The sequence below is a fragment of the Gopherus evgoodei genome, chromosome 1 (assembly GCF_007399415.2).
Source record: "Gopherus evgoodei ecotype Sinaloan lineage chromosome 1, rGopEvg1_v1.p, whole genome shotgun sequence".
NCBI classification, from domain to species: Eukaryota; Metazoa; Chordata; order Testudines; family Testudinidae; genus Gopherus; species Gopherus evgoodei.
In genome coordinates, this window is record NC_044322.1 from 366,647,884 (window position 1) to 366,673,381 (window position 25,498).

Sequence of the window (25,498 nt, forward strand, 5' to 3'; positions counted from 1 at the left end):
CCTTGGCAGTGCCCTGTGAAGCTGCAGGGAGCTGTCTGCCAGATCTGTAAAGCGGAAGAGACCATCACATTCATCTAGTCGGACTTGTGTGATGCAGGCTGTAGAATTCCATCCTGCTATTCCTGCCCCAGTCCAAAGGCACTGTGGCCTGCAGGCCTCTTCAGGTCTGGTCCCCAAGGCTGGCAGGACCGTGTCTCTCTCTAGGCCTGGTGCTCTTTCTGGAGAGTGCCCCTTCCCAGGGCTCACTGCAGGGCAGGGCCCAGTGCTGGCTGCTCCATGGTCCATTGAGGAAGTCCTGGCCTCTTCCAGCTGTGGTGGTAAACTCCCAGGGGGCTAAAGCGCCCTCTCTGAGCATGCTCTCTGCTTGTCTCTCCAGATCTTGGACCCTGAGCTGGAGGTAGCAGACTTAGCATTCCCCCCATCAACCGTCTCTGCCTCCTCCCTCAAAATGCAGGTGAGTGGGGGAGCCGGGAGGGGCCTGGGAAGAAGCATTTGTACTCGGGTGTGTCCCTTCTGAGTGTCAATTCCTTGGGCGTGGGATTGCAGAGGAGCTGCTTTCCCTGCTGGGGTTGGGAGGGGCTGCTCTTTATTTCCATGGCCAGGAGCAAGGTCGGGCTGAAGCTTCTGTCTAGGACCAGTGCTGGTTAAGGAGCTGACTAGGGTGACCGGATGTCCTGATTTTATGGGGGCAGTCCTGATTTTTGGGTCTTTTTCTTCTAAAGGCTCCCATTACCCTCCATCCCCGTCCTGTGCAGAGGGAGGAGGCATGGGTTTCTTTCCACCTCCTCATTGCATCCCATCCCCTGCTTTTCTCCAGTCGTGTCTCCGTGTTTCCTGGTTGGCAGGTGCTGGGTCAGAGCCCATCTCTTCCTGAAGAGGCATCTCTGCTGCCAAGCTTCTGGCTCCATCCTCTCAGGCTGCTTCCTCTGCTGTCCTCTCAGTGCCTGACTATTCTGTCCTTCTCTTGCTTCAGGACAAGGAGATCCGAGCTGTCTTCCTCCGTTTGTTTGCACAGCTGCTGCAGGGCTACCGCTGGTGCCTGCACATCATCCGAATCCACCCAGAGCCAGTCATCCGCTTCCACAAGGTAAGCCGCTGGTACGTGGGTGGGTGGAGGGGATTTCAGATGCATTCTTGGAGCCAGAGCACAGAAGGTCACAGGGTAAATACTTGGATGGTCAGAGCAACCAAAAACCCAGGTACTGCAGGGGGCAGTATGAGTAACGTGGTATGGGATACACCTACCTCTGAGAGCTTGTCTGTAGGGGGTGGATTTCACATTGCCTTTTGGGTTAAAATGCCTTGTGCCCACAAGACACAATTCTTTTTTCCAGTTATCTGGCCTTTTGCGAAATGGATAATTCAGTGTGGAAGTGGATTAAGTTCATTTTAAGATGAGTTAGTCTGGAAAAAGGTTTTGTGTGGATGCAGCTCTATTTCAGATGATCTTTCCTGCCACTGGCAGTCCTCCCACTGCTTCCCACATTGATTGCTTCACATCTGGATCGACCTGTCTCCTTACTTGTGTTCTCTCTATTTGTTTGGGATCATGTTGACTGGATGTCACCTCCCCCATTTAAATGCTGGTGTACAGCCATGTGCACCCCAGTTACACACTCCTGGAATTGCATACTCTTCTCCTGCATGGACCCGTGCAGAGATGATGGGTTGTCCTGAGGGCTGGGAAGAGGAGACGATCCAGTCTTGCCTTAGCAGCAGCTACCAGAGAGCCAATATTGTGAGCCTACATCGAAGCAAATCCTGGAGATGGATCACTCCTAGGACAAAGTCCCATGTTAGAACAAAGGAAAGGAGGGCCAATAGAGTTACAGAAAGCCTAGGATAGCCGCAATACCTTCAGGAATGCTCCCAGCACTTGCCCTCGACTGTGAGCTGCACCACGTTTTTGCCCAAGAGGCCACCACTGAATTCTGGTATGTTATGGACGGCACCCAGGAGTGCAGACCCCAATCAGGACTCCAGTGAGGAGGAAATTTCCCAGCAAACCCAGGATCTCTTTCCCACACAAAAGTCTGAGGAAGTGATGTCTCCCAACACCCAAGTGGTCTCCCACCAAGATAGTGCTGGGAAAGGATCAGTGCCAGTGAGTGGTATGTGCTATCATAGAATCAGAAGATTAGGGTTGGAAGAGACCTCAGGAGGTCAACTAGTCCCACCCCCTACTCAAAGCGGTACCAATCCCCAACTAAATCATCCCAGCCAGGGATTTGTCAAGCCAGACCTTAAAAACCTCTAAAGAGGGAGATTCCACCACCTCGCTAGGTAACCCATTCGAGTGCTTCATCACCCTCCTAGTGAAATAGTTTTTCCTGATATCCAACCTAGACTTGCCCCACTGCAACTTGAGACCATTACTCCTTGTTCTGTCATCTGCCACCACTGAGAACAATCCTTCAGGTAGTTGACAGCTGCTGTCAAATCCTTCCTCACTCTTCTGCAAACTAAATAAACCTAGTTTCCTCAGCCTCTCCTCATAAGTCATGTGCCCCAGCCCCCGAATCATTTTCGTTGCCATCCGCTGGACTCTCTCCGATTTGTCCATATCCTTTCTGTAGTGTGGGGCCCAAAACTGGACGCAATAAGAGGAGAATAATCACTTCCCTCAATATGCTGGCAATGCTCCTGTTAATGCAGCCCAATATGCCACTTGCCTTCTTGGCAACAAGGGCACACTGCTGACTCATATCCAGCTTCTCGTCCACTATAATTCCCAGGTCCTTTTCTGCAGAACTGCTGCTTAGCCAGTCAGTCCCCAGCCTGTAGCAGTGTGGGGGATTTTTCTATCCTAAGTGCAGGACTCTGCCCTTGTCCTTGTTGAACCTAATCAGACTTCTTTTATCCCAATCCTCCAATTTGTCTAGGTCACTCTGGACCCTATTCCTACCCTCCAGCATATCTACCTCTCTCCCCAGCTTCGTGTCATCTGCGAATTTGCTGAGGGTGCAATTCATCCAGATAATTAAAGAAGATGTTGACCAAAACTGGCCCCGAGACTGACCCTTGGGGCACTCCGCTTGATACTGACTGCCAACTAGACATGGAGCCGTTGATTACTACCCATTGAGCCCGACGATTTAGCCAGCTTTCTATCCACTTTATAGTCTGTTCATCCAATCCATACTTTTTAAACTTGCTGGCAAAAATAATGTGGGAGACCATATCAAAAGCTTTGCTAAAGTCAAGATATATCACAACATATTTTATATATATTACAACATAATTGTATAAGGGAGTTTAACAAACTTCATCCCTCCTTTCCCACCCCTGTGCTCAAAATGGCATCTGCACCAGAGCATTTAAGCTCTACAGCTGCAATTTTTCTGAACTATTCCTACCCACAGTCATCAGCCTCACTGAGAACTGCCTAACCATCTCCAAGCTCACCCCAGACTGGGGAGGTCCTGCAGGAATGAGATAGAGAGATGCTTGGGCCTCATTTTAAAGTCCAACCTGGACCCGGACCCAACCCAAGAAAGTCATTTTCAAAACCGACCCAGTTCAAACCTGACACTTCCTCCCTCACACTTGTGCCACAGCTGCTGCTGCTGCCTCATCCCTGGGGCTTGGCCTGGTAAGGGATTCCTGTGCCCATGATCTATCAGTGTTGCAGCAGCTGCTTTCCCCGCTCCAGCCGACTGCCACTGCCTTGCTGTGCTGTGCACACTACAGAGTGAAGGGATCAGAGCCGACCAGACCTGATCGAGAGGTTTGGGTTGTTTTTAGGCCTGTCCAGACTCTTGCAGTTGGGTCCAGGTCAGGCTGCAGGACTCCTGGAGTGGTATCCAAAATTGAGGAAAGCATCCTATATCATTGCTCGGGAGACTGGAATTGGTACAACTACTACTTGTTTCACAGCCCCTGCAGCTCTGGCATCTGCTGCCCCCCTCCAACAGGACATTATCAATTTCAGAACATGTGGCAAATCTCTGGGTTCAGAAAGGGAAGTCGAGAGAGGAAACATCTGAGGACTTTGTCTGCATCCCAGAAGAGGGTTAAGAACACAAGATGGAGGAAGGCCTCCTTGTGGAGAGAGGACAGAGACTTGGCAAGGGATGACACTGAGAAAGACAGGCATGTGCAGAGGCAGCTGCTGGAGTTGATGCACAAGCAGACAGTTGTGCTGGAGAACATTTTGGTACTATGGTCCCACCTGTTTCCTGTCGGCTGTGGAGGGCACAGTGTGCCGAGTAGTAGTACCCTTCTCCAAGCTCCAGCTACAGGCAATTTCCTCCATATTCCAACACACAGAGAACAGTGTCTCCTGGGACTCAACTTCACTCCTGCAATTACAAGTGATAGTTTCCCCCCTCGCCATTCTACACCCCTAGGCGAGAACAACAGGCAGAAGCCCTGCACTTGTGCGTGTTTGGGACCATGTGAGCTACTTTGGCACTGTTATGGTCCATAAAGCATGCATTGTTTGTTGTGATTTACATTCCACTGGTTTCACGTGTGCACAGTAAAGTGTTTTATTTGCCCTATTCGATGTTCGATAAAGGTTATTTCTGACTAAGGTTCTGTGGTTTAGAATTGCACACAGGCCGTCAACACAATAAAATGCCCTTTTATAAATCATTGTACACAGCATGGAAAAGCATAGTAAACTTCCATTTCATACAATCCTGCCAGTGACTAACGCAATCTGTACTCGGTGCGTTTCAACGTCTGAGCTCCTAACCTTGAAGGAGGCACACTGGGCAACCTGCCCCCGTGGCACTAATGATTTGCTGGTTTCAGAAGCAACCTCTCAGGCTGTAACTTTCCAGAGGTCTCTGCCCCTTTGCCTCCCACCCATCAGTGAGGTGCTTTCTCTTACCCTCTCAGATGGTGGGAAAATACAGCAAGCAGCTCTCACAGAAGGTAGATATTGCTCGTCAGTCTGCAGCCTCATCACCAGGCTCCTGCACTTCTCTTAGCCTTCTAAACACATGCTCCGTTATCCCTCTGCAGCTGAGTCTCCCAGGATGATATTGGAAATCATAGCACCATTAATGTCCATAGTAGTCCTGGGAGCCAAGGTACCCTTTGTCATTGAAGAAAGGATCCTGGCACCACGGACCTTTCCAGACTCGCCCCTTGTGTATTAATACTGATGAACCTCCCACAGTGAACAGCCATGGAGAAATACCCATTTCTGTTGATGAACTCTGAGGTCTGATGTGAGGGGCAAAGAATAGGCACATGGGTCCTGTTGGTGGCCCCAATACAATTGGGGAACCCCAACAGTGCAAATCCACTAGTAACTTCCTGTGTGCTTGATCCTGGGCATCAGTGCCCTCTCTAGCAATGCATCCATCCCTGACAACCACCCCAACAGTTGGTCTGCCAGCACCCAGCTGGTCAGCTACAGACATGAAGCTGGAGGCGGTGAGCAAATGGTCACATGCTTCTCCAGGTCAGTGTGCTGTGGCTCCAGGGTGAGCTCTGCACAGATCTCGAGGAAAGTGGCCTTTGTCGTCCTGAAATCCTGCTGCCACTCCACATTGCTGCCCTTTCCCAGCTGTCGGGGCTCGTTTCCCGAGCCCAGAAACGACACCCTGAGAGAAGCTGGTCCAGGAAATGGCCATCCACAAGCAGCTGTTTGATTTCATCCTCCACCACTCCTCTCCCAAGATTGGTTTGGTGGCATGGTGGTGACTCCTAAAGTCATCTAGCTGCGTGACCCCAGATGCAAGTGAGACGACTTGTGTATTAACAGCTGTCAGGATGGCTGCAGGCAGCCATGTTCCCTCCATGCCAGCTGACAACAGTTTGAAAACGGCACTGGCTCACAAGGGACAGATGAATCATGGGATGCCGAGAGAGGATCCATGGGAATTTGCCCCTTTGCTCCCAAGTTCCAGAATTCTAGTGGCTTCACAATGGCCTGCAAAAAAATCCCAGACTAAGCAGCTGCGCAATGCACCATGGGACACCTGCCCAGAATGTTGTATGCTTGTTTAAAAAGCAAAACACAAAATGCAGTGCCGTGTGAATGCACTGATTCCGAAGGAATTCGGATACAGCTGGCTCTGTGGACACACTTATTCAGATTAGTTATTCCACAAAAACCTCCCTGGCTGGACAAGCCCTGAGTCTGTGTGCTCCTCACTGCAACGTGGAGGGAGGGATCGGCAGGGGAGTGGTGCTGTGCTGTTAGGGAGGCTGTCTACTGAATGAGATGTGAAACTGACCACTCCAACCTTGGTGTCCTGGGTGTATTCCATTCTGTCCCCTGCACTCCCTCTGGAGTGCATTGGATACAGCATTGCTCCAGTCTCAAACGCCTGCTGTCCTGTGTTCCATCACCAAGGCGGCCGTATTTGAACTGGTGCCTGTGTGTGGATGGCTGTAAAGGCCGTGGAGAGCTGTTGGATTGAGGAGTGCAGCATTCGGAGTAGGGGCCTTGGGATCAGGAACTCCTGAGCTCTGGCTCTGCCATGCGCTGCTGTGACCCCAGGTTCTAATCCATATATCTCTCTCTGGGCTTCTCTTTCTGTAAATAAATCTAATTCTGACCCATTCCTCAGGGCTGTGAAGAGGGGGAAGTGTTCGGGGGCCATTTATGCAGCACCATCTGGTACATTATGGGCAAATAAAGCCCTGCCTAAGGGTCTGGGTCTGAAATAGACACCACATCACAAGCAGGCTTGGGGAAAGGAAGGCTCATGGCTGTGCACACATCCTGCTAGTTCCCCCAGCATGGGGCTGCTGTCTGGAAGGTTGTGGGCTGCCACCATTGGCTCCTGCTCTTTTCCACCTCGTGGCCCGAGAGCCCGTGGTCCGTTATGGTGATAGCATGGTGCTGTGTCTGGCTGGCTCTGAGACTCGGGTCCGTCTGCTAATGGCTGCCTACTGTTCCTTGTTGTAGGCAGCCTTCCTCGGTCAGAGGGGGCTGGTGGAGGATGACTTCCTCACCAAGGTCCTGGAGGGCATGGCGTTCGCTGGCTTTGTGACCGAGAGGGGTGCCCCATACCGAGCAATTGACCTGTTTGATGAGGTAAGAGGTGATTCGGAGGCAACTCCTTCCTTCCCTTGCTGGCAGCCCTCAGTAAATAACCAGGGGCTGCAGAGCATGTCTGAGCTCTTGCTTTCCGCTCCGAGGGACTGAGGTGTGAGCCAAAGATGTCAGGGGAGCACCCTCGGCCTGCTTGCTGCAGCGCTCTGCATGGGCTGGGAGCAGCTGAGGAACAGCCTGAGCTGGGGCAGCCCTGGCACTAAGGAGCATAGCCAACATGGGACCCGTGCTCCCACACAGGAGGTTGCCCCTCATGCCTCTCCTCCACCCTCAGCTGGTCGCCTATGAAGTGAAGCGGATGCGTGCTGAGGAGGGGAGCAAGCAGAAAATACTGCGGCACATCAAGGAGCTGGCAGAGCAGCTCTATAAAAATGTAAGTGCCGAGGGCTGGGCTGTGGGTTGGGCAGGGCACAGTGGGGTGTCTTGGGGGTGGGAATAAGGTGGAGGTGGGAGCCTGGCACGAGGGCAAAGCCTCCCTCTGAGTAGGGTCAGTGGCCCCCACTGAAGGAGGCGCCATTCTTCCTTCACCTCTACCGCTGCTTGCCTAGTGCTGGAGCTTCTCTTTGGAGTACGTTCCAGCCCTGTGCCTCAACCCTTGTCTGTTGGCCACAGCTGGAGGTGGCCCGGGGGAGATCGGTGACTGTTCTTGGAGCTGGCTCAGGTGGTTTGAATTGTCAGCCCATTGCCTGCCTGGTTCTCTCTGGTTTGGAGGGACCCTGCATGCATGGGTGGGGGGTATTCAGAGTCATTCCTCCCCCATGTGTCCTAGCTGGTCTGGAGGATCTGGCCAGCCACCCCTTCAGACTGAGGACGCCCTGCTGAGACAGCCTCTGGAGCATGACAGCACTGCCCTCTCTGGCCGAAGGTCACTGTTGGACTTGCGAGGGCTGCTGCAGAGGGCTGAGGTCCCTACCTGCCCAGCACGTTCAGGCTCTCCTGGCCCTATTGCGTGGGGCTCCGGAGAGCATAGTGCATCTGGGCCTGAGCCAGGCAGTCTGCGCCTGGTGCTGGAGGGCTCCTGGTTTGTAACCTGTGGGAAGGGCTGCAGTTCCCACGGACACAGCACTGCAGGTCTGTCCTGGAGAGTAACCGGCTCCCCTTGCTGGACTAGGAGAACCCGTACCCCGCAGTGACAATGCACAAGGTGCAGAAGCCCACAGATGGCTGCCACCTGCGCCTACACCAGAGGCCTTTTCCCCGCTTGGATGAGGGGACAGTCCAGTGGATCATCGACCAGGCTACTGCCAAGCTGCAGACAGCCCCGCCGGCTGTGAAGGCGGAGAAGAAGTGTATGGTGCCATCGGGACCCCCCATTGGTATGTCTCCCAGGAGGGCACAGCCTCACGGTAAAGGGCCACACGAGGGTGGAGCTTTGCCTCGGCACTGCCAGGCTCACAGCTCAGTATGGGCACCACTGGCCTCTCCGCTGGCAGCGTGGTTGGATTTCAAAGCCTGGGGTGGAGAAGGCTGCAGGGGTCTGTCAGCGTGGCAGGGCCGGAGAGATGGTTCTTACATGTGACTGGGATTCCCTGCAGCCTCAAGCCGAGGAGGGGAATATGGAGGTTGGGGCGTGGCCCCATTGTCAGCCCAGAGGCTTAGCCGAGAACTGGGGGCAGGTGGTTAACTATGTGCTGGAGCTGCTCATGCCCACAGGGAGCCTCAGGTGAGATGAGGGGCTAGGCCTGAATTTGGGAGAGTCTGCTCCCTTTGTGTGCCCAGCTGGAGATGCACCCACAGCTCCCAGTGCAGCCCCCTCAGACGGTCCAACCCAGAGTGCCTCAAATTGGGTACCCAAAATCAGTGGAGTCTTCTGAAGGGGTGATCCTAGATCTGCAGGGCCAGCATTGCTTGGGGAGGTGAGCAGCTTGCTCTGCGTCTGTGCTTGTGCTTGCTCAGCTCTGCCACCCCAGAAAACCATTCACTTCCGAAACAATGTGCTTAGTGTGTTAGAGTGGGAGCGGGGAGCCAGGACTGCTGGGGCCTGTTTCTGGCTAGGCCCCTGACTCGTCATGCCCTGTGACAAGCCACTCTACCTCTTTGTGCCTCAGTTTGCCTCGTTGTGAAATTGGGCTGCTGCCCAGCACTGAAGGGTTTATTGAATTGCAGGCTGTGAAGTCTTGGGCACCCCAGGGACAGAAGGCACAGGAGAGCCAGTGTTCCCATTTCCTGTATCTCCCTGGCCCTTTACCGCTAGGCCGAGTCCATGGAATCAGGAACCACGTCCCTTGGGGATCTGTGTCACTGAGGCCGCTCATCTCCACTGTGGCCAGGTGGGCCATGCTGTCTGCTGGAGAGGAGAGCAGGGGAGACCCACGCGGGAGTCAGAAACCCAGAGCCCCTGCCCTCCCAGAGCAGGACAAAGAGATGGGCTGGCTGCACGGTCTGCCTCCCTCGGAGGGGGACAGGCCAGCCTCCCTCACCCGCTCCTGCAGTGTAATGACTGGTGGCTTTTCTCCCCAGCTGCCATCATGGAGCGCAATGGCAGTGCCCTGGCCAACAGCGCCCGCCGCCTGGAGGTGGTCAGGAACTGCATCTCCTACGTCTTTGAGAACAAGATGCTAGAAGCCAAAAAGGTGAAGGCCTAGGGAGCTGGTGGTAAAGAGGCGGGTGTATGGAGAGACAGGACACCCAGCCCCTGGCTGCTGTACATCTCTGCCATCCCATCACACAGAGGCTTAGAGGAGAGAGCTGGTCTGTGTCCAGTCCTCCATCTGCCTGGGCTGCCCCCCACCGCCTCACACGCTCTTCGTCAGCACGCCTCTTGCCCATCGTGCCATGGAGCCTGGCTAACTGCCACATTTAACCAGAGTGGGCTGGCAAATCTGGGATGCTGTGGCCACTGTCTGGTTCTGCCCCCACCTGGGACTGTCCTGTGGAGATGGCTAAGACAGGGACTGGGCTCCAGTGAGTGTTCTGTGCAGCTGCATTTTACTTACCAGGGTGTGGGTTTGCAGTGTGGGTCATTGCGGCACAGGGGGCTGAGTGTGTCACCTCTGCCTGTGCTGACTACCCCAGGGTGGGTGGGTGAGTTGTCTGAGAGTTTCCAAAGCATCAGACCTTGCAGCCGGCACTCTATATCCTACATCCATCTCCAGTTGCTACCAGCTGCCCTCCAGCCTGTAATCCTCAGCAGGGCCTGGACTGGAAGCTTGGTCCCATTGGTCTACCCTCTGCTCTTCCTCCTGCAGCTGCTTCCAGCTGTACTAAGGGCCATGAAGGGCCGAGCAGCCAGACACTGCCTGACTCAGGAGCTGAACCTGCATGTGCAGCAGAACAGGGCCGTACTGGACCACCAACAATTCGACTTCATTGTCCGCGTGATGAACTGCTGTTTACAGGTACCGTGCAAAGGGGCTGGCTGGAGCTGCGGCGGGACGAGGGCTCACCAGGGCTGCTGCCATCACACCCTTAGATTCCTTCGCGGGGCTGATGCCTTGTGAACGGGGTCCTCTCCGGGATGCTGGAGAAGCCAGCACAGCTCTATCCTGGAGGGTACTTGTGGCGGAGTGTGGGTGGAAGTCTACAGTTCTGGGGGCCCTGCGGTGAATGCCAGTTCACCCCTCTCCAGAGCTGCGGGGATGAGGTTTGGGGGCAGTGTTGGGGGTCTGTAGTTATGGGGGTCTTACAGTGAATGCTGCTTTCTGCGGGGCTCTGTGCTAATCTCTTCTCTCTCCCCACCCCAGGACTGCACTGCCATGGATGAGCATGGGATTGCAGCAGCACTTTTGCCACTAGTCACTGCTTTCTGCCGAGTAAGTATCCAGTGCAGCCTGGTGCATGCTGCAGATCCTGGCAGAAGGGCCTCGTGTCTGCCTGGTTGGAACTATGGAATGACTGCAGAGAGCTCCATTGAGCTGTGCCAGTGCAGGGGCTGGTCTCTCGGGGGGCGGGGAGCGTTACCCCACAGGGCCGTAGCTCAGGCAGGCGTGGAGGCTCCACCCTGCCTCGGTCCTGTTGGGCCCAAAACCCTTTTGACTCCAACATGTCTGAGAGGCCTTGCACTAAGGCAGCCTTGAAAGGTTGTGGTGTGAGGAGAGATGTCCGCTCTGCATCCACTGACCTAGCTCCTCCCAGCCTAGGGGTGGCCACTCTGGGTATAGCTACAATGTAATCAAAAACCCGCACCCAGCTGGCCCATGCCAGCTGGGCTCACAGGGCTTGGGATGAGGGGCCGTTTTATTGCTGTGTAGACTTCCGGCTTGGGCTGGAGTGCGGGGCTCTGGGACCCTGCGAGGTGGGAGGGGCCCAGAACTCGGAAGTCTACCCCCCAAGCTTGTCGCGGGTTTTCATCGCAGTGTAGCCAGACCCTCTGTGGCAGCAGGAGCTCCCTGTTGGGGAGACAGAGCAGCAGTGCCTGGGCCTCTCTCAGGCGCTGCTCATCTCTGGGCTCGAGACCAGGGCTGTGGCACCCAGCTGAAGGGTGCTCAGACAGCTGGCTCACAGAGGCCAGGGAGCGTTGACCTTGATTCCCTGTCTCGCAGTCTTCGCTCCCCAGCAGCAGAGGCAATTTGCTGGGGCATTAAGTGGGCATGCAGAAGGGGCAGTCAGTGCAGTGTTACTTTGGGCAGGGAGGGGGCTCAGCGTGTTTGGTGCCACTGGCTGACCAAGGGCACGGCCTTTCCCAGCTGGAGCCTAGCATGGGTTAGCTGGGGCAGGGACTGGCATACAGACGGCATCTGCACTGAGATCCTCTCTTCTCTCTGCCCCCGAGAAACTCAGCCCGGGCATCACACAGTTTGCCTACAGCTGTGTGCAGGAACACGTCGTGTGGACCAACATCCAGTTCTGGGAGGCCATGTTCTACTGCGATGTGCAGAACCATATCCGAGCCCTGTACCTGGAGAGCAATGAGGAGAACCACTTGGATGAGGTGATGGGGCGGCAGGAATACCAGCCTCAGCTTGTCCTGGCCCAGACTTCCTCATAGCTAGTGAGGAGGCAAGAATTGGCCTGAAGGCATGGGGTCTAGGGTGTGACCTGGCTTGGGGCTCCTGGGGAGAGATGGGGGTAGGAGGCCCTGATGAGAGCAGGTGCTTTGCTGCAGACACTGTGGGGTGGGAGCTGGCACCTGGGTTTCCTGCTCGGGCAAAGGGCTGATCTGTCCCCTTGCTCCATTAGGAGGGCAAGGAGGGGCCTCAGGAAGAGAAATCTGCCCTGGAGATTGCGTCGGAGCAGCGGAGGCTGTGGCCTACCATGAGCCGAGAGAAGCAGCAGGAACTGATCCAGAAGGAGGAGAGCACAGTCTTCAGCCAGGCCATCCACTACGCAAACCGCATGAGCTATCTGCTGCTACCCCTCGACACCAGCAAGAACCGGCTGCTGCGCAGCTCGGGGCTGGGCGATGTGGAGAGCGTCAGCAACAGCTTTGTCACCAACAGGTAGCTGGCTGGTGGGCTGTGCTGGGACTGGGGAGGTGTGGGAACTACCACTGAAGGATCTGGGTGGGGAGTGGCGGACTGAAGGAGGCAGGACCTGGAGGAGGCAGGCTGTCCAGGTTGGGGGTGAAGCTAGTGTTTCTCAGTCTTGACCTGGTGCCCGGGTGAGCAAGGCTGTCGGGGATGCAGGAGAGAGCCCGCGTGTGCACCATGGTCAGGCTCACTCCCAGCCGCATCTCCCTGTGTTAGCATTGCCGGCAGCGTGGCCGAAAGCTACGACACGGAAAGTGGGTTTGAGGATGCTGAGAGCTCTGATGTGGCCAACTACGTGGTGCGCTTCATCAACCGCTTCGTGGACAAGGTGTGCACGGAGAGCGGCGTCACCAATGAGCACCTGAAGGGGCTGCACATCATGATCCCTGGTAAACAGCTTGTCCAGTATGGTGGGGGCTCGCTGGGGGAGGAGGCTAGGTTTGTAGCCAGCGCTTTGCTGCTGTGAGTCCCCTCAAGAGCAGGGGAGGGATGTGCTCAGGCACTGCCCACCGAGGGCTGTGCTCCCCCAGGAGGAAGTAGGGAGGCTGGCAGAGAGGCTGCAATAGGCCCGTGTTCTCTATCTTCTGTCTGGGGCCTGCAGCCAGGACAGGACACTCCTTCCCCGGAGGGTTAACTCTGCGTCTTCCTTCCTCTTCAGACATCGTGCAGATGCACATAGAAACACTGGATGCTGTGCACAGGGAGAGCAAGAGGCTCCCTCCTATTCAGAAGGTCTGTACTACTTAGCTGCACAGGGGCATCCCCTCCCTTCTGGGTTGCACCCCCTACATCCTGCACCCTACAGGGGTGCAAAGGGGTCCCTCTGCCTGCATGGGCCTCCCTTCTGAGGTGGCTGGGCTGAGTCAGGAATAACCTTGTCTGCCCTGGCTGCTGGGTCTCCAGCAACAACTGAAGCAGCTCCATTGTGAGGCCCAGCTGTGAACCTCTCCCCACTACCTAGCCATTGTGGCTCTGTGTGGGGGGACAGGGGGACTGGCCTGTCTCCCATGGCTTTCAATCCTCCTCCTGTTTGTCCCTGCAGCCCAAGCTGCTGCGCCCCAGCCTGCTGGTGGGCGAGGAGTGTGTCATGGAAGGGCTCCGCGTGTACCTCATGCCTGACGGACGTGAAGAAGCTGCCGGAGGCAATATTGGGGGCCCCCCACTGCTCCCTGCCGAAGGAGCCATCTTCCTCACCACTTATCGCATCGTTTTCAAGGGCACCCCCACAGACCCACTGGGTGAGGACCCTCCCTCTGCACCACGTGGCCTGGTGGGCCAGTTCCCGCACTGCTCCTCAGGGGCCTCTGGCAGATCAACCGTGGGAGGTGGAGGATTTGCCAGGATGGGGAATCCATCCTGGGTGGAGTTTCTGGGGTCCTGTCCTGCTGCCAGCTGGACTTGGGAGGGAGGATTCTGCTGTCGGGGGCTTTTCACCTTTGCTTAACCAGAGCCCAGCGCCATTTAGAGTCAGCAGGAGTCCGGGCTGGTGAGTGGTTTTTCCTTCGCTGGGGATCGGAGACGGGGCTGTGGCCAGAGGGAGGGCTCACTCAGAGTACTGTAATGGAATTACCTTTTACAGGGGAGGGGCTGATTGCCCTTTGGTTTGAGGAGAGGCATTTGCTGAGCAGGTCCTGCCCTGGTCCCAGTTTTATTTACTAGTTCCCTTATGTAGCTCCCGCTCCCCCACTGCCTTGGGCTATAGGTTGATTCTGCCCTGGAGCAGGGAGCGCAGTCCCAGAGCTACTGAGGAACAGCTGAGGGCAGCATGTCCCAGCCCATCGGTCTGAGCCAGGTCGAGACCCTACGTGTGACTATGTCCCCTGTTCTCTCCCTGGCCCCAGTGGGGGAGCAGGTTGTGGTCCGGTCCTTCCCCATTGCCTCATTGACCAAAGAGAAGAAGATCAATGTCCAGCCCCAGGTTGATCAGCTCATGCAGAAAGAGAAGAAGATCAGTGTCCCGGCCCAGGTGGATCAGCTTATCCAGGAGGTGCTGCAGCTGCGCTCATGCACGTTCCAGGTGAGACGAGCCCCGCAGCACTCCTGCCGGAGATGCTCTCCAGACAGACAACTTGGCTGCATTCTCGGCTGCTGCTGCTGGCCCTGTGGGGCGCGGAGCATAGACCTCGCCGAACTGCTGTGTTGTGCCCCAGCTGGGAGATGGGTCCTGCAGGCAGTTTCCCTGGAGTAGAGGGGTTACTGATGTCCTGGGCTTGTGTGGCTTTTGGGCTGCTGCATGCCTGACTGGCCAAAGGCAACCATCCGGCCAGGGGCCTGCGGGTCCAGAGCGTACTGTCCCCTGGCTGAGCATTGCCTGCTGGGGTCTGTGGGCTCCATTGCAGAGAAGGGGGATAGAATTTGCTGTCCTGTCCTGGACCAATGGGAGTGCTAGGGTGTGATGTCTCTCAAGCCCCATGTGCCCCTCAGACCTACAGAATGCTGTGTCCTGAGGGGCGTAGGAGCTGAGCTTAGACCCAAGCCAGTGAGCTGTTCCAGGCAGTGCTGCAGCCATGGAACAAGGAGTGGGGTGTCTGCAACGTGTACCCCCAGCTGATTCCTTTCCTATTGCACCTGTGCAGGGCTGAAAGACAGCATCCCTTCCTCCAAGGGCTCGGGGGGAGGGATTCTCACAGACCAGTCGGGTTTTCAGAAATGTTAACTGCAAGAGGCATTTGTTTAAAGCTGGTAACAAGTCTTCACAGGAGAATTTGGGGATGGTGAATCCAAACATGGCTGTTACCACGGGGTATGTGGTAGAGAAGACAGTAACACACGGCAATCACTGAAATGTAAATCTTTATTTCCTTTTCATGTAGGATTAACCTACTTCAGGTGGCTCTTTCTGTAACAGGAGTGACCAAATAATATGCACCACCTTTTCATAGAGCTCTTGGACTTCAGTATCTTGTTTATACGAGTTCCTAGAAATATTTTAATGTAACCCAGCTGTGAAAGAGCTTGTGCACATGAATCTTAAAACTTTAGCATTGGCACCTTGAAACAAAAGTATACAAGCTGATTTAACTGTCAGACACAACACACAATAATTTTTAAAACAAATGAAAATATTTTCCTGACTAAACAGTCTAATGCAAACAAGTTAGGCACATGTTAATGTTGTGCTATTTCGAGGAACTTTGGCATACCCTGGCATCTTGAATCAATTTAGGATTAGGTCACTTATGACACATGTACTTAGCATATAAGGCCAGTATAATCAAGTAAGTGTCAGGTTCACTGACGCAGCCTTGTTCCAGTTCACTGCCTTTGCATGCTCCTGGCCAAAGGAGATGTGCTGTTCTTCACTGCATCGCTGTGCAGCCACAGAATATTGCCTGCTGGTACTAGTGGCAGTGATATGAGCTGTGGCACCAGACCTGTCCTCCTGTGAGTGACCCAGTGTGTTTGGAGGAAGACATGTCAAATTTGGGCAGCGGGCCTTTCTCCAAACTCCTGCTCCCTGTATGTGTGTGTAGTGAGCTCCCTGCATATGGAAACAAAAAGCATCGTTTCTTAGGGCTAGAGCTTCTGATGGCCACAAGCATGTGAACAAACTGGCACTTGCTTTGTCAGTGCTGTGGGCCTGTGACAAGCCATACATCCTGGAAATAAACTCTTCTGTGGTTTTCACCTTCTGTGAGTCCAGGTCTCCCAGTTCAGGGTGTGTTAGAACCTGATGTTGTCCCTGAAAAACTTCCCATGTGACCTTCTTGCTGTGCCCAGCAATAAAAGTAGTAGCATCCGAGTCAGGGCACGAAATGGGAGTGGTTTTTCCAGAGCAGTGGGTCCATATTGTAGCTTCTCACAAATGGCAAGGCTAGGAAAGTACTTCGGTTCCTTTGTGCCAGCTTTCGTCCAAAGCTGCCTACATGTCTTTGTGCTATAGTGAGCAGCCAGAGAGTAAGCATATCAGTGTCCCTGACTGCACAGTATAGAATCATTCTTGTCTGTTTCTTGTTGATGAGCACACAGCTGATTGGTGGTGATGTGGAAAATAGGTTCATGTGTTGTGTTTGGCTCAGAACAGCCTGAGGCTCCTTTATTAATTACAAGTGCAGGGAGGGTAACAGCTCTCAGTAGCTGCCCCCTGATTCAAGGAACACACAAGCCTTTTAAAGCTTAAAACCACAGACAAATTACACATACTTCTGTATTAATTACCTTATTTGGAATACATTGCAAAATTTAATGCAGGTCAAAAGCGAAAAGAGACAATCATCTCCCTTATTTGGCTTTTCCTGTTGTTGTTATTCCCAATCTAGTTCTTTTGTGGTATGACATTTCTAATGCTTCCATTGCAGTTATATTTAACAAGCTTGGCTATGGCTGATTGTGTTTGGGGACTTTCCACTTCGACTCCTCGTGCCCCTGATACACAGAAAGCCATTGTTCTGTTTTGGGGACTTTCCACTTTGCCTCCTTATGTCCCTTACACACAGAAGCAAGCTCAACTAATACTTCAGGCCTACTAATTTGACCAAAGATCTAAAGGCCCTCGGTAAATTTTCTTCTACGATGTCGACTGTGGCTGTCAAGCACCATAGTTCAGCCTCATTCTGATAGCCACCAGCTGGAATGATGATTTTATCAGGTGGAGCTTGTCATTAGTTGCTCAGATAAAAATATTGCAAAGTCCTCCTTATCTTCTGGAAGCCTAGTGAAATGCATCCAGACATTTGGAAGACACACACATCTGCCTTTCACCACCCTTCACATGGGCCTTGTACTTGAGTGCTTTTGCCTTCACCGCTGTTACTAGACCCTGGTGGTACCTGCACAGGTCTGCTCCAGTCCGAAGTACTGTTTTTACCAATGTGTCTGCAAAGTCTCCAAATGTTTTGGCTCTGGATGGTTTTCCCTTGCCAGAACTCCTTGAGCACTTCAGCTGGTAGTTGATGTGTTACTGTGATGCAGATGGCACCCCATCCTGCATAGTCTGCATGGTTGTGACGCTGGTAAATCAGGTGTCCGCTCTTGGCAAGACTGTAGGTGCAGATGAGCACTGAGAAGCTCATAGCTTGAAACCAGAGCAGCTCACCTGCATGTTAATATTGTTGAAGATACGCATTGACTTTATAAAATGCTTGTAAGTTGCTGCATACGTTAATCTGTCTTGTGAGATCTGTATCCCATGCGATAAGGTTATGTGTAAGTTTTGATTTATAATTGTAAAAACGTCTGCTCTGAACTTGGTTCCCCAACCCATCAAGAAGGACCATCAAGACTAAATGAGCCATTGTGGGACAAGAACTTTGTTTGTCCCATTCCCTTGGAGTCTATAAAATCATGCCTAGTGTGGAGAAAGTGAATAGGGAAGTGTTATTTACCCCTTGAGAGCCAGGGGTCACACAATGAAATAAATAGGCAGCAGGTTTAAAACAAACATAGCACGCAGTCAACCTGTGGAACTCATTGCCAGGGGATGTCGTCAAGGCCAGAAGTATAACTGGGTTCTAAAAAAGAACTAGATAAGCTTATGGAGGTGAATCAATGGCGATTAGCCAAGATGGTCAGGGATGCCCCATGCTCTGGATTTCCCTAAACCTCTGACTGCCAGAAGCTGGGAATGGGCGATAGGGAATTATCACTTGATAATTGCCCTGTTCTGTTCAGTCCCTCTGAAGTGTCTCGCACCAGCCGCTGTCAGAAGACAGGACACTGGGCCTGATGGACCATTGGTCTGACCCAGTGTGGCCACTCCTATGTTCTTGTAAACCACTGCCTTATCTAATCGTCGTAGCTCTTTTTTTATTTAACAAATAAAAAAAGCCATCACCGTGACTTCTATGGCAGTTGTACTCTAACTACAAAGCATTACGTACTGTAAAACAAATACTGAGCACACAATAATAAGCAAACGATTTCACATATTAAAGAAAAAAACAACCTTCTGTGTAACGATTAACTTATCTCTAACATTACGATATAAGGTGACTAAATTCTATAAAAAATTCAGTATTAGGGTGCAGTGGGTATCAGTCTTCTCTTTTTAGTTCTTAATAGACAGAAAAGGAATCGTGCCCAGCTGTTTGATTTTGCTGACAAGTTCATGCTGATGGTGCTGGTATTTCAAACCTTTCTGGTGAACTCTGGCAGCCATATTTGCAAGTTGGAGGGTCTAAACTTCGACATTCAGCTTGCTAACAACCATTTTTGAAATCAGGAGGTTCAAATTATATTAGAAAAAGGCAGGCAGGGCATGGCAGGCAGGCTGTTTCTGCAGCTATGTGGGTTTTGCTTTTGTACAGGTTTGTTAGTCTCCCTGTGGTGCATTATGGAGGGGAGCACGTGTGTAGAATTCTTAGACACAGTTCTTTTACAACTTTGAGTGACAGTCAAGCAACGGGACAGGGATGTGAGTGGAGCAGGGTGATGCTCTGGTGTTGGGGAGCAGATGCTGGTATCACCTCAGCCCATTTGCGTTCTCCCAGACTTCCATTCCTGCTGAATTACATAAGAGCCATTGACATGGAAGCCATCCTGGCTTCACATAGCCCTGGGCTCTTGGATTGGAAGTGCAGGTGCAGGGAGGAGGTTGGGTTGAGGGAGAAGAGCAGCTGCAGAATGTCCAAGCGTGAGGCCTGGGGGGACTCTAACCTGATCACCTCACGTTTCCAGTATTCATGCAGCTCTCCTCTCCTGTGTGTATCTGGAATGAGGATGGAGTGCCACGGACGAGTAGCCCTGTCATGCCAGCCCTGCTGCAGAGGGCAAGCTAGGTATTGAGTTGACGTCTGCTCCCTGGCTTCCCCATGGGAAAACAGCTCTGTCTGTGGCACTGGGGATCAGCCCATGATGCAATTTTAACCCCTTTTTCAGAGCAGTGCAGGGAACCCATCTGTGCTGCAGTTTCCCCTCCTGTCCAGCCTGAGGGGCTGCTGGAACCCCAGGCAGTGGCTGACTGCAAAAACATGGCCGATTTCTATGCTTAAGAAGGAGGAGGCATGTTCCTGTGGACAGAGCTGGGCTGGGGCCTGCTATCTCCTGTGCTCCAACTTTGACTTATTTGACCTATAGAATGGGGTCACTGTGCGTCCCCCAGCTCTCAGGGGTGTTGTGCGCTTTCAGTGCTGCAGGAAATGGGCCTGCCTTCATTCTAGGGCTGACACGTCCACCTGGCTATACTGCTGCTTGAGTGTGGAGCTGGGCAGCTGGGGCCATTAGCAGATTCAGCCTGCCCTGGGAGCAGGGATGGCAGCACAGGGACACCCAGTAACCATCCAGTAGGTCTGTGAAGGTGCTGGACTGAGTGAGCAGCAAAGGGGTGAGCTGCTCCGGTGGGCTGCTCCCAGGCACATTGCTGTTGGCTCTGCCCCAGGCTGTGCGCTAAATGTGCTTCCCTTGGGGTCTTGGCCCCAGTGTGGGTGGGGTGAAGGCCCTCCCACAGCAGCAGTCTGAGCACACTCTGCTGTCCCCGCAGTTGCTGCGGATCGCCTTTGATGAGGAGGTGGCTTCAGAAAGCGCCGAGGTCTTCAGGAAGCACCTGCACAAGCTGCGCTATCCCCAGCACGTACGTGGCACCTTCGCCTTCACCGTGGGCCAATCACCCAAGCAAGCCATGCAGCCCAAGGCCAAGGAGAAAAACCCCTCACTCAGGTATTGGAGATTCTCTGCCCCCTTGCTTGGGAGTGGGGACCTAGGCCACCCTATGCTGTGGTGTGACTGGGCTGCCAGGGAGCATGGGACACAGGACATTCTTTGGGTCCCTGTTTGAAACCCCAAGGAGTCTCCTCTGCCCCGTCCCAAATCCAGCCGGCAGAGCCGCTGAGCAGACTCCCTTCAGAGCCTGACCTTGCTCCTCTTTTGCCAGCCAGAGGGCTTGCTATCGAGCAAAGCAATGGCATTCTTGGTAGCTGAGCTTGCCTCTCCAGGACTGGGATGTGGGCTCACTGGCTCCAAAGCTTTCCCAGCCCAGGGACAAGAGGCCAGGAACTGGTTGCAGTCACATGCCTCGACTCCTGGCCTGGGCTCTCCGAGGCAGCAGGTCCAGCCCTGAGCAGAAGGGATGGGGGTGGCTTAGGGACCCCTTCTCAAATCTGTGAAGTAGTAGCACTTTCTGTCGGGAATCCCCTTGCTGGTCTAATCCCAGCCCTGCAGGAGAGTGGCAGGTGGGCTGATGAGATGACCCTGTGCATGATGGGGCCCTGTGTCGTGCCACCCACGTTCTGGACTAGCAAGTGCTGTAGCTGCTGGTGGTCTGGTTGCTGCTGCATTGGGCTTGGTGCTGTGTGACGTCTAAGCGTCTCTCCTGTGTGTTTGTGACCCAGCTCCCAGCAGGTGACCGATATGTTCCAGGGCCTGGCAGTGGGTGTCATATCCCTCGGGCACCTTGGCCATTCATCCACGTAAGACACCTTCACACTGGACAGGGGCTTGCAAAGTGGCACTGGCTCAGGCTGTAGCCTTCACTGCTCCCAGTGGTTCTTCCTTTCACCCACTCTGCATGCTAAGGGCTTTGGGACTTCCCTTGTGGCTTGACAGGCTCCCTCTCCCAGGGCTCCGACTGGGCTGCAGGTTTAACTCCACCTTTGCCATCATGGTACAGGCTGGACTGCAAACTTGATGCCTCTCTCCGCCATTATGGTACAGGCTGGATTAGGGCCCAACCCCACTGAAGCCGAATGGGCTTGTTGGAGGGTTTAGCTCCCCATATGGTCCCAAGGGGACTGTGCCTGCCCCTGTTTGCAGCTGCTCTGGAGGGTGAATCCTGGAAGTGTGTGTCCATCTGCACCATGCCCTGTGCTGGGTGCCAGTTGTGTTCCTTTGTCTCCGAACCCCGGCGCAGCCTGAGTTGGTGGTCACTGCAGTAGGCTTAGGTAAGCGTAGCACTAGCATTTCTTTGGACCCTCTCCGATCTGCAGTTCAGAGCCCCCAGAGCCTGTCCTGTGCCCTCGTCCCAAAGGACGCGGGAGACCCAGGTTTAATTCCCTGCTTCACCCCAGACCTCCTGTGCGAGCTTGGGCAAGTCTGGACATCTGCCTCGGCTCCTCATCTGGCCTGTGGGGGAGTCAGAGTGGTGCCCAGTCTCATGGGGGAGCAGAGAGTTAGTCGATGCTCAGCTACGAGGGTGACGGGGCCAGACCAGCACCTGAGATAGCCAGTGCTCTGCCCCCATTGATGCTCCTGTCAGAGCTGATCCAGGATCTCCATGAGGCCCTGAGGCTGGGGGCAGCTGGTGTCATTCAGCTCTGACCGATTCCCTACCCAATCGGACTCTAAGGGATCCAGGCACCTCTGGGTTCCTCCCTTCATCTTGCTGTGGTCTGGGGAGTGGGGTTCCTAGCTGGAACTGGCTGGTCTCTTAGCCCCCATCTCTGACATGGCCCATGGTAACTGCCTGGCCGTCCTGTCCTCTCGAGTGGGAGCCTCGTCTTGGTGGGCCCGAGTCTGCTGGAGCTGGGGAGGGTTGTTTCCCCTGCCCTTCGTGGCAGGGTTGGTGCAAGTATGACGGTGAGTGGCACCAAGGGATGCTCCTGCCTCTGCTTTGCTCATGGTCTAACTGAGTGTTGGGGTGTCTCCTTCTCATGCTGGGCTGGGCGAGGTCTGTGGAGCCCCCTCTGGGGGCAAGGTCCCTGTGGCCACACCGTGGCGTGTCGGGCCTGGGGTTGGTAGCAGGTAGGCCTCATGCCCCCCGCTCTCATTCCAGGACACTTTCCAAGAACCTGATGAAGAATGCCAAGAAGACCATTGGCCGACCGTACGTGACCCGCAAGAAGTACACACCACCTACTTGGGAGCAGCGCAGCAGTCAGCACTTCCAGGATGACGACGAGGACGAAATCTCAGGTTGGGAGCTTCCCTGGCAAACAGGTTGCCTCCTGCGTGGGAAGCCTGGGGGGGGCCCTTGGAGCAACACGTTGTGGGTGAGCAGTGGGGTCTCAGCCTGTGAGCGCCCAGGAGCTGGGGTCTGCTCTGCAGTGTGCGGTGGCTTGGCTTGGTCACTTGCAGGAATGCAGCCTGGCTCTGTGCCCCTCTGGTGCCAAGCCACAGAGCTGCTGCAGCCTGGGAGCTCACAACCCGGCTAGGTGTTTAGCTAAGCCAGTAGAGGCTCATGCTTTTTCAATCCAGAGGCTCCTGGGTTCAGTCCCCACAGTGCCAGGCCCGTTCCTGGGTATCCCATGACGCTGGCACCCCAGGGCGGGGCAGCTGCACCCTCATCTTCTGTCGCTGCTGCAGCAAGGCCAGGCCTGGGGTGCATCAGACTGTGCCCTGGCCCCAGAGTTCCAGTCTCCCTCTCCCCCTGCTGGGGCTGTGGCCTCCAGAGCGACCTGACCCCCCACCTCTTCCGTCTGCCTGTGCAGTGTCTGAAGAGATAGACAGAAGCACCCTGACCCCCTCCACTATCATCAAACCTTCAGACAAGATGACCCTGAGCCACCTAGTGGAGCGAGCCTGCTGCCGTGACTACCAGAGGATGGGGCTGGGCACGCTGAGCAACAGCCTCACCCGCTCCAAGAACGAGCCCTTCCGCATCTCCACGGTGAACCGCATGTACGCCATCTGCCGGAGGTGAGTACCCAGTGTGGGGGGGCCATCTGCCGGAGGTGGGTACCCAACATGGGGGGTACCCAGTGTGAGGAGCCATCTGCCGGAGGTGGGTACCCAGTGTGTGGGGGCCATCTGCCGGAGGTGGGTACCCAGTGTGGGGGGGCCATCTGCCGGAGGTGGGTACCCAACATGGTGAGTACCCAGTGTGAGGGGCCATCTGCCGGAGGTGAGTACCCAGTGTGGGGGGGCCATCTGCCGGAGGTGGGTACCCAGTGTGGGGGGCCCATCTGCTGGAGGTGAGTACCCAACATGGTGAGTACCCAGTGTGAGGGGCCATCTGCCGGAGGTGGGTACCCAACATGGGGGGTACCCAGTGTGAGGGGCCATCTGCCGGAGGTGAGTACCCAGTGGGGGGGCCATCTGCCGGAGGTGAGTACCCAGTGTGGGGGGGCCATCTGCCGGAGGTGGGTACCCAACATGGGGGGTACCCAGTGTGAGGGGCCATCTGCCGGAGGTGGGTACCCAGTGTGTGGGGGCCATCTGCCAGAGGTGGGTACCCAGTGTGGGGGGCCATCTGCCGGAGGTGGGTACCCAACATGGTGAGTACCCAGTGTGAGGGGCCATCTGCCGGAGGTGAGTACCCAGTGTGAGGGGCCATCTGCCGGAGGTGAGTACCCAGTGTGGGGGGTACCCAGTGTGGGGGCCATCTGCCGGAGGTGGGTACCCAGTGTGAAGGGCCATCTGCCGGAGGTGGGTACCCAACATGGGGGGTACCCAGTGTGAGGGGCCATCTGCCGGAGGTGGGTACCCAGTGTGGGGGGGCCATCTGCCGGAGGTGGGTACCCAACATGGTGAGTACCCAGTGTGAGGGGCCATCTGCCGGAGGTGAGTACCCAGTGTGGGGGGGCCATCTGCCGGAGGTGGGTACCCAGTGTGGGGGGCCCATCTGCTGGAGGTGAGTACCCAACATGGTGAGTACCCAGTGTGAGGGGCCATCTGCCGGAGGTGGGTACCCAACATGGGGGGTACCCAGTGTGAGGGGCCATCTGCCGGAGGTGAGTACCCAGTGGGGGGGCCATCTGCCGGAGGTGAGTACCCAGTGTGGGGGGGCCATCTGCCGGAGGTGGGTACCCAACATGGGGGGTACCCAGTGTGAGGGGCCATCTGCCGGAGGTGGGTACCCAGTGTGTGGGGGCCATCTGCCGGAGGTGGGTACCCAGTGTGGGGGGGCCATCTGCCGGAGGTGGGTACCCAACATGGTGAGTACCCAGTGTGAGGGGCCATCTGCCGGAGGTGAGTACCCAGTGTGAGGGGCCATCTGCCGGAGGTGAGTACCCAGTGTGGGGGGTACCCAGTGTGGGGGCCATCTGCCGGAGGTGGGTACCCAGTGTGAAGGGCCATCTGCCGGAGGTGGGTACCCAACATGGGGGGCACCCAGTGTGAGGGGCCATCTGCTGGAGGTGGGTACCCAGTGTGGGGGGCCATCTGCCAGAGGTGGGTACCCAGTGTGGGTGGGCCATCTGCCGGAGGTGGGTACCCAGTGTGGGGGGCCATCTGCCGGAGGTGGGTACCCAACATGGGGGGTACCCAGTGTGAGGGGCCATCTGCTGGAGGTGGGTACCCAGTGTGGGGGGCCATCTGCCAGAGGTGGGTACCCAGTGTGGGGGGCCATCTGCCGGAGGTGAGTACCCAGTGTGGGGGGCCCATCTGCTGGAGGTGAGTACCCAACATGGTGAGTACCCAGTGTGAGGGGCCATCTGCCGGAGGTGAGTACCCAGTGTGAGGGACCATCTGCCGGAGGTGGGTACCCAGTGTGAAGGGCCATCTGCCGGAGGTGGGTACCCAACATGGGGGGCACCCAGTGTGAGGGGCCATCTGCTGGAGGTGGGTACCCAGTATGGGTGGGCCATCTGCCGGAGGTGGGTACCCAGTGTGGGGGGCCATCTGCCGGAGGTGGGTACCCAACATGGGGGGTACCCAGTGTGAGGGGCCATCTGCCGGAGGTGGGTACCCAACATGGGGGGTACCCAGTGTGGGGGGCCATCTGCCGGAGGTGGGTATCCAGTGTGGGGGGCCATCTGCCAGAGGGGGGGCCCCCAGTGTGGGGGGCCATCTGCTGGAGGCAGGTACCTGGCACATGGGCCACAGGTAGTTCTGGGGGGCAGCCCAGCTGTGGCATCCCCTTCCTCCCTGCTTCGCTATTCCCGTACTGTGGCATAATGGTGGCGTATGGCCTGTGCTCTCTTCCGCAGTTACCCAGGGCTGCTGATTGTCCCGCAGAGCATCCAGGACAACACCATCCAGAGGATCTCACGCTGCTACCGCCAGAACCGCTTCCCTGTCATCTGCTGGAGGAACTCCCGCACCAAGGCTGTGCTGCTGAGGTCGGGGGGGCTGCACGGCAAGGGTGTCGTGGGCCTTTTCAAGTCGCAGAACGCCCCTACTACAGGTACCCGCCTCTGTGACGAGGGGGTGCTGCATGTGCCTCTGGGGCATGCAACGTCTCCCGTAGCAACGTGCCAGCAGCGCCCTAGCCAGCAGCTTCTCCCCCAGCACGGTAGTTGTGCACGTGCCTAGTGAGTGTTGC

At 55.5% G+C, this 25,498-nt stretch overlaps 1 protein-coding gene across 6 annotated transcripts in view; it reads left to right on the forward strand.

Annotated features, from left to right (window-relative positions):
* SBF1 (SET binding factor 1) overlaps positions 1–25,498 on the forward strand; it is a 160,937-nt gene that overhangs the window by 121,944 nt on the left and 13,495 nt on the right. For all 6 annotated transcript variants that reach the window (XM_030536586.1, XM_030536751.1, XM_030536835.1 and 3 more), the window contains 18 exons: positions 377–454; positions 974–1,087; positions 6,872–7,000; positions 7,293–7,391; positions 8,130–8,334; positions 9,479–9,591; positions 10,207–10,356; positions 10,702–10,770; positions 11,730–11,888; positions 12,137–12,396; positions 12,643–12,815; positions 13,085–13,158; positions 13,469–13,664; positions 14,268–14,443; positions 19,844–20,019; positions 22,070–22,209; positions 22,725–22,932; positions 25,164–25,360. In XM_030536586.1, coding sequence (XP_030392446.1) covers positions 377–454; positions 974–1,087; positions 6,872–7,000; positions 7,293–7,391; positions 8,130–8,334; positions 9,479–9,591; positions 10,207–10,356; positions 10,702–10,770; positions 11,730–11,888; positions 12,137–12,396; positions 12,643–12,815; positions 13,085–13,158; positions 13,469–13,664; positions 14,268–14,443; positions 19,844–20,019; positions 22,070–22,209; positions 22,725–22,932; positions 25,164–25,360 — 2,716 coding nt within the window. The remainder of the gene's footprint in view (positions 1–376; positions 455–973; positions 1,088–6,871; positions 7,001–7,292; positions 7,392–8,129; positions 8,335–9,478; positions 9,592–10,206; positions 10,357–10,701; positions 10,771–11,729; positions 11,889–12,136; positions 12,397–12,642; positions 12,816–13,084; positions 13,159–13,468; positions 13,665–14,267; positions 14,444–19,843; positions 20,020–22,069; positions 22,210–22,724; positions 22,933–25,163; positions 25,361–25,498) is intronic.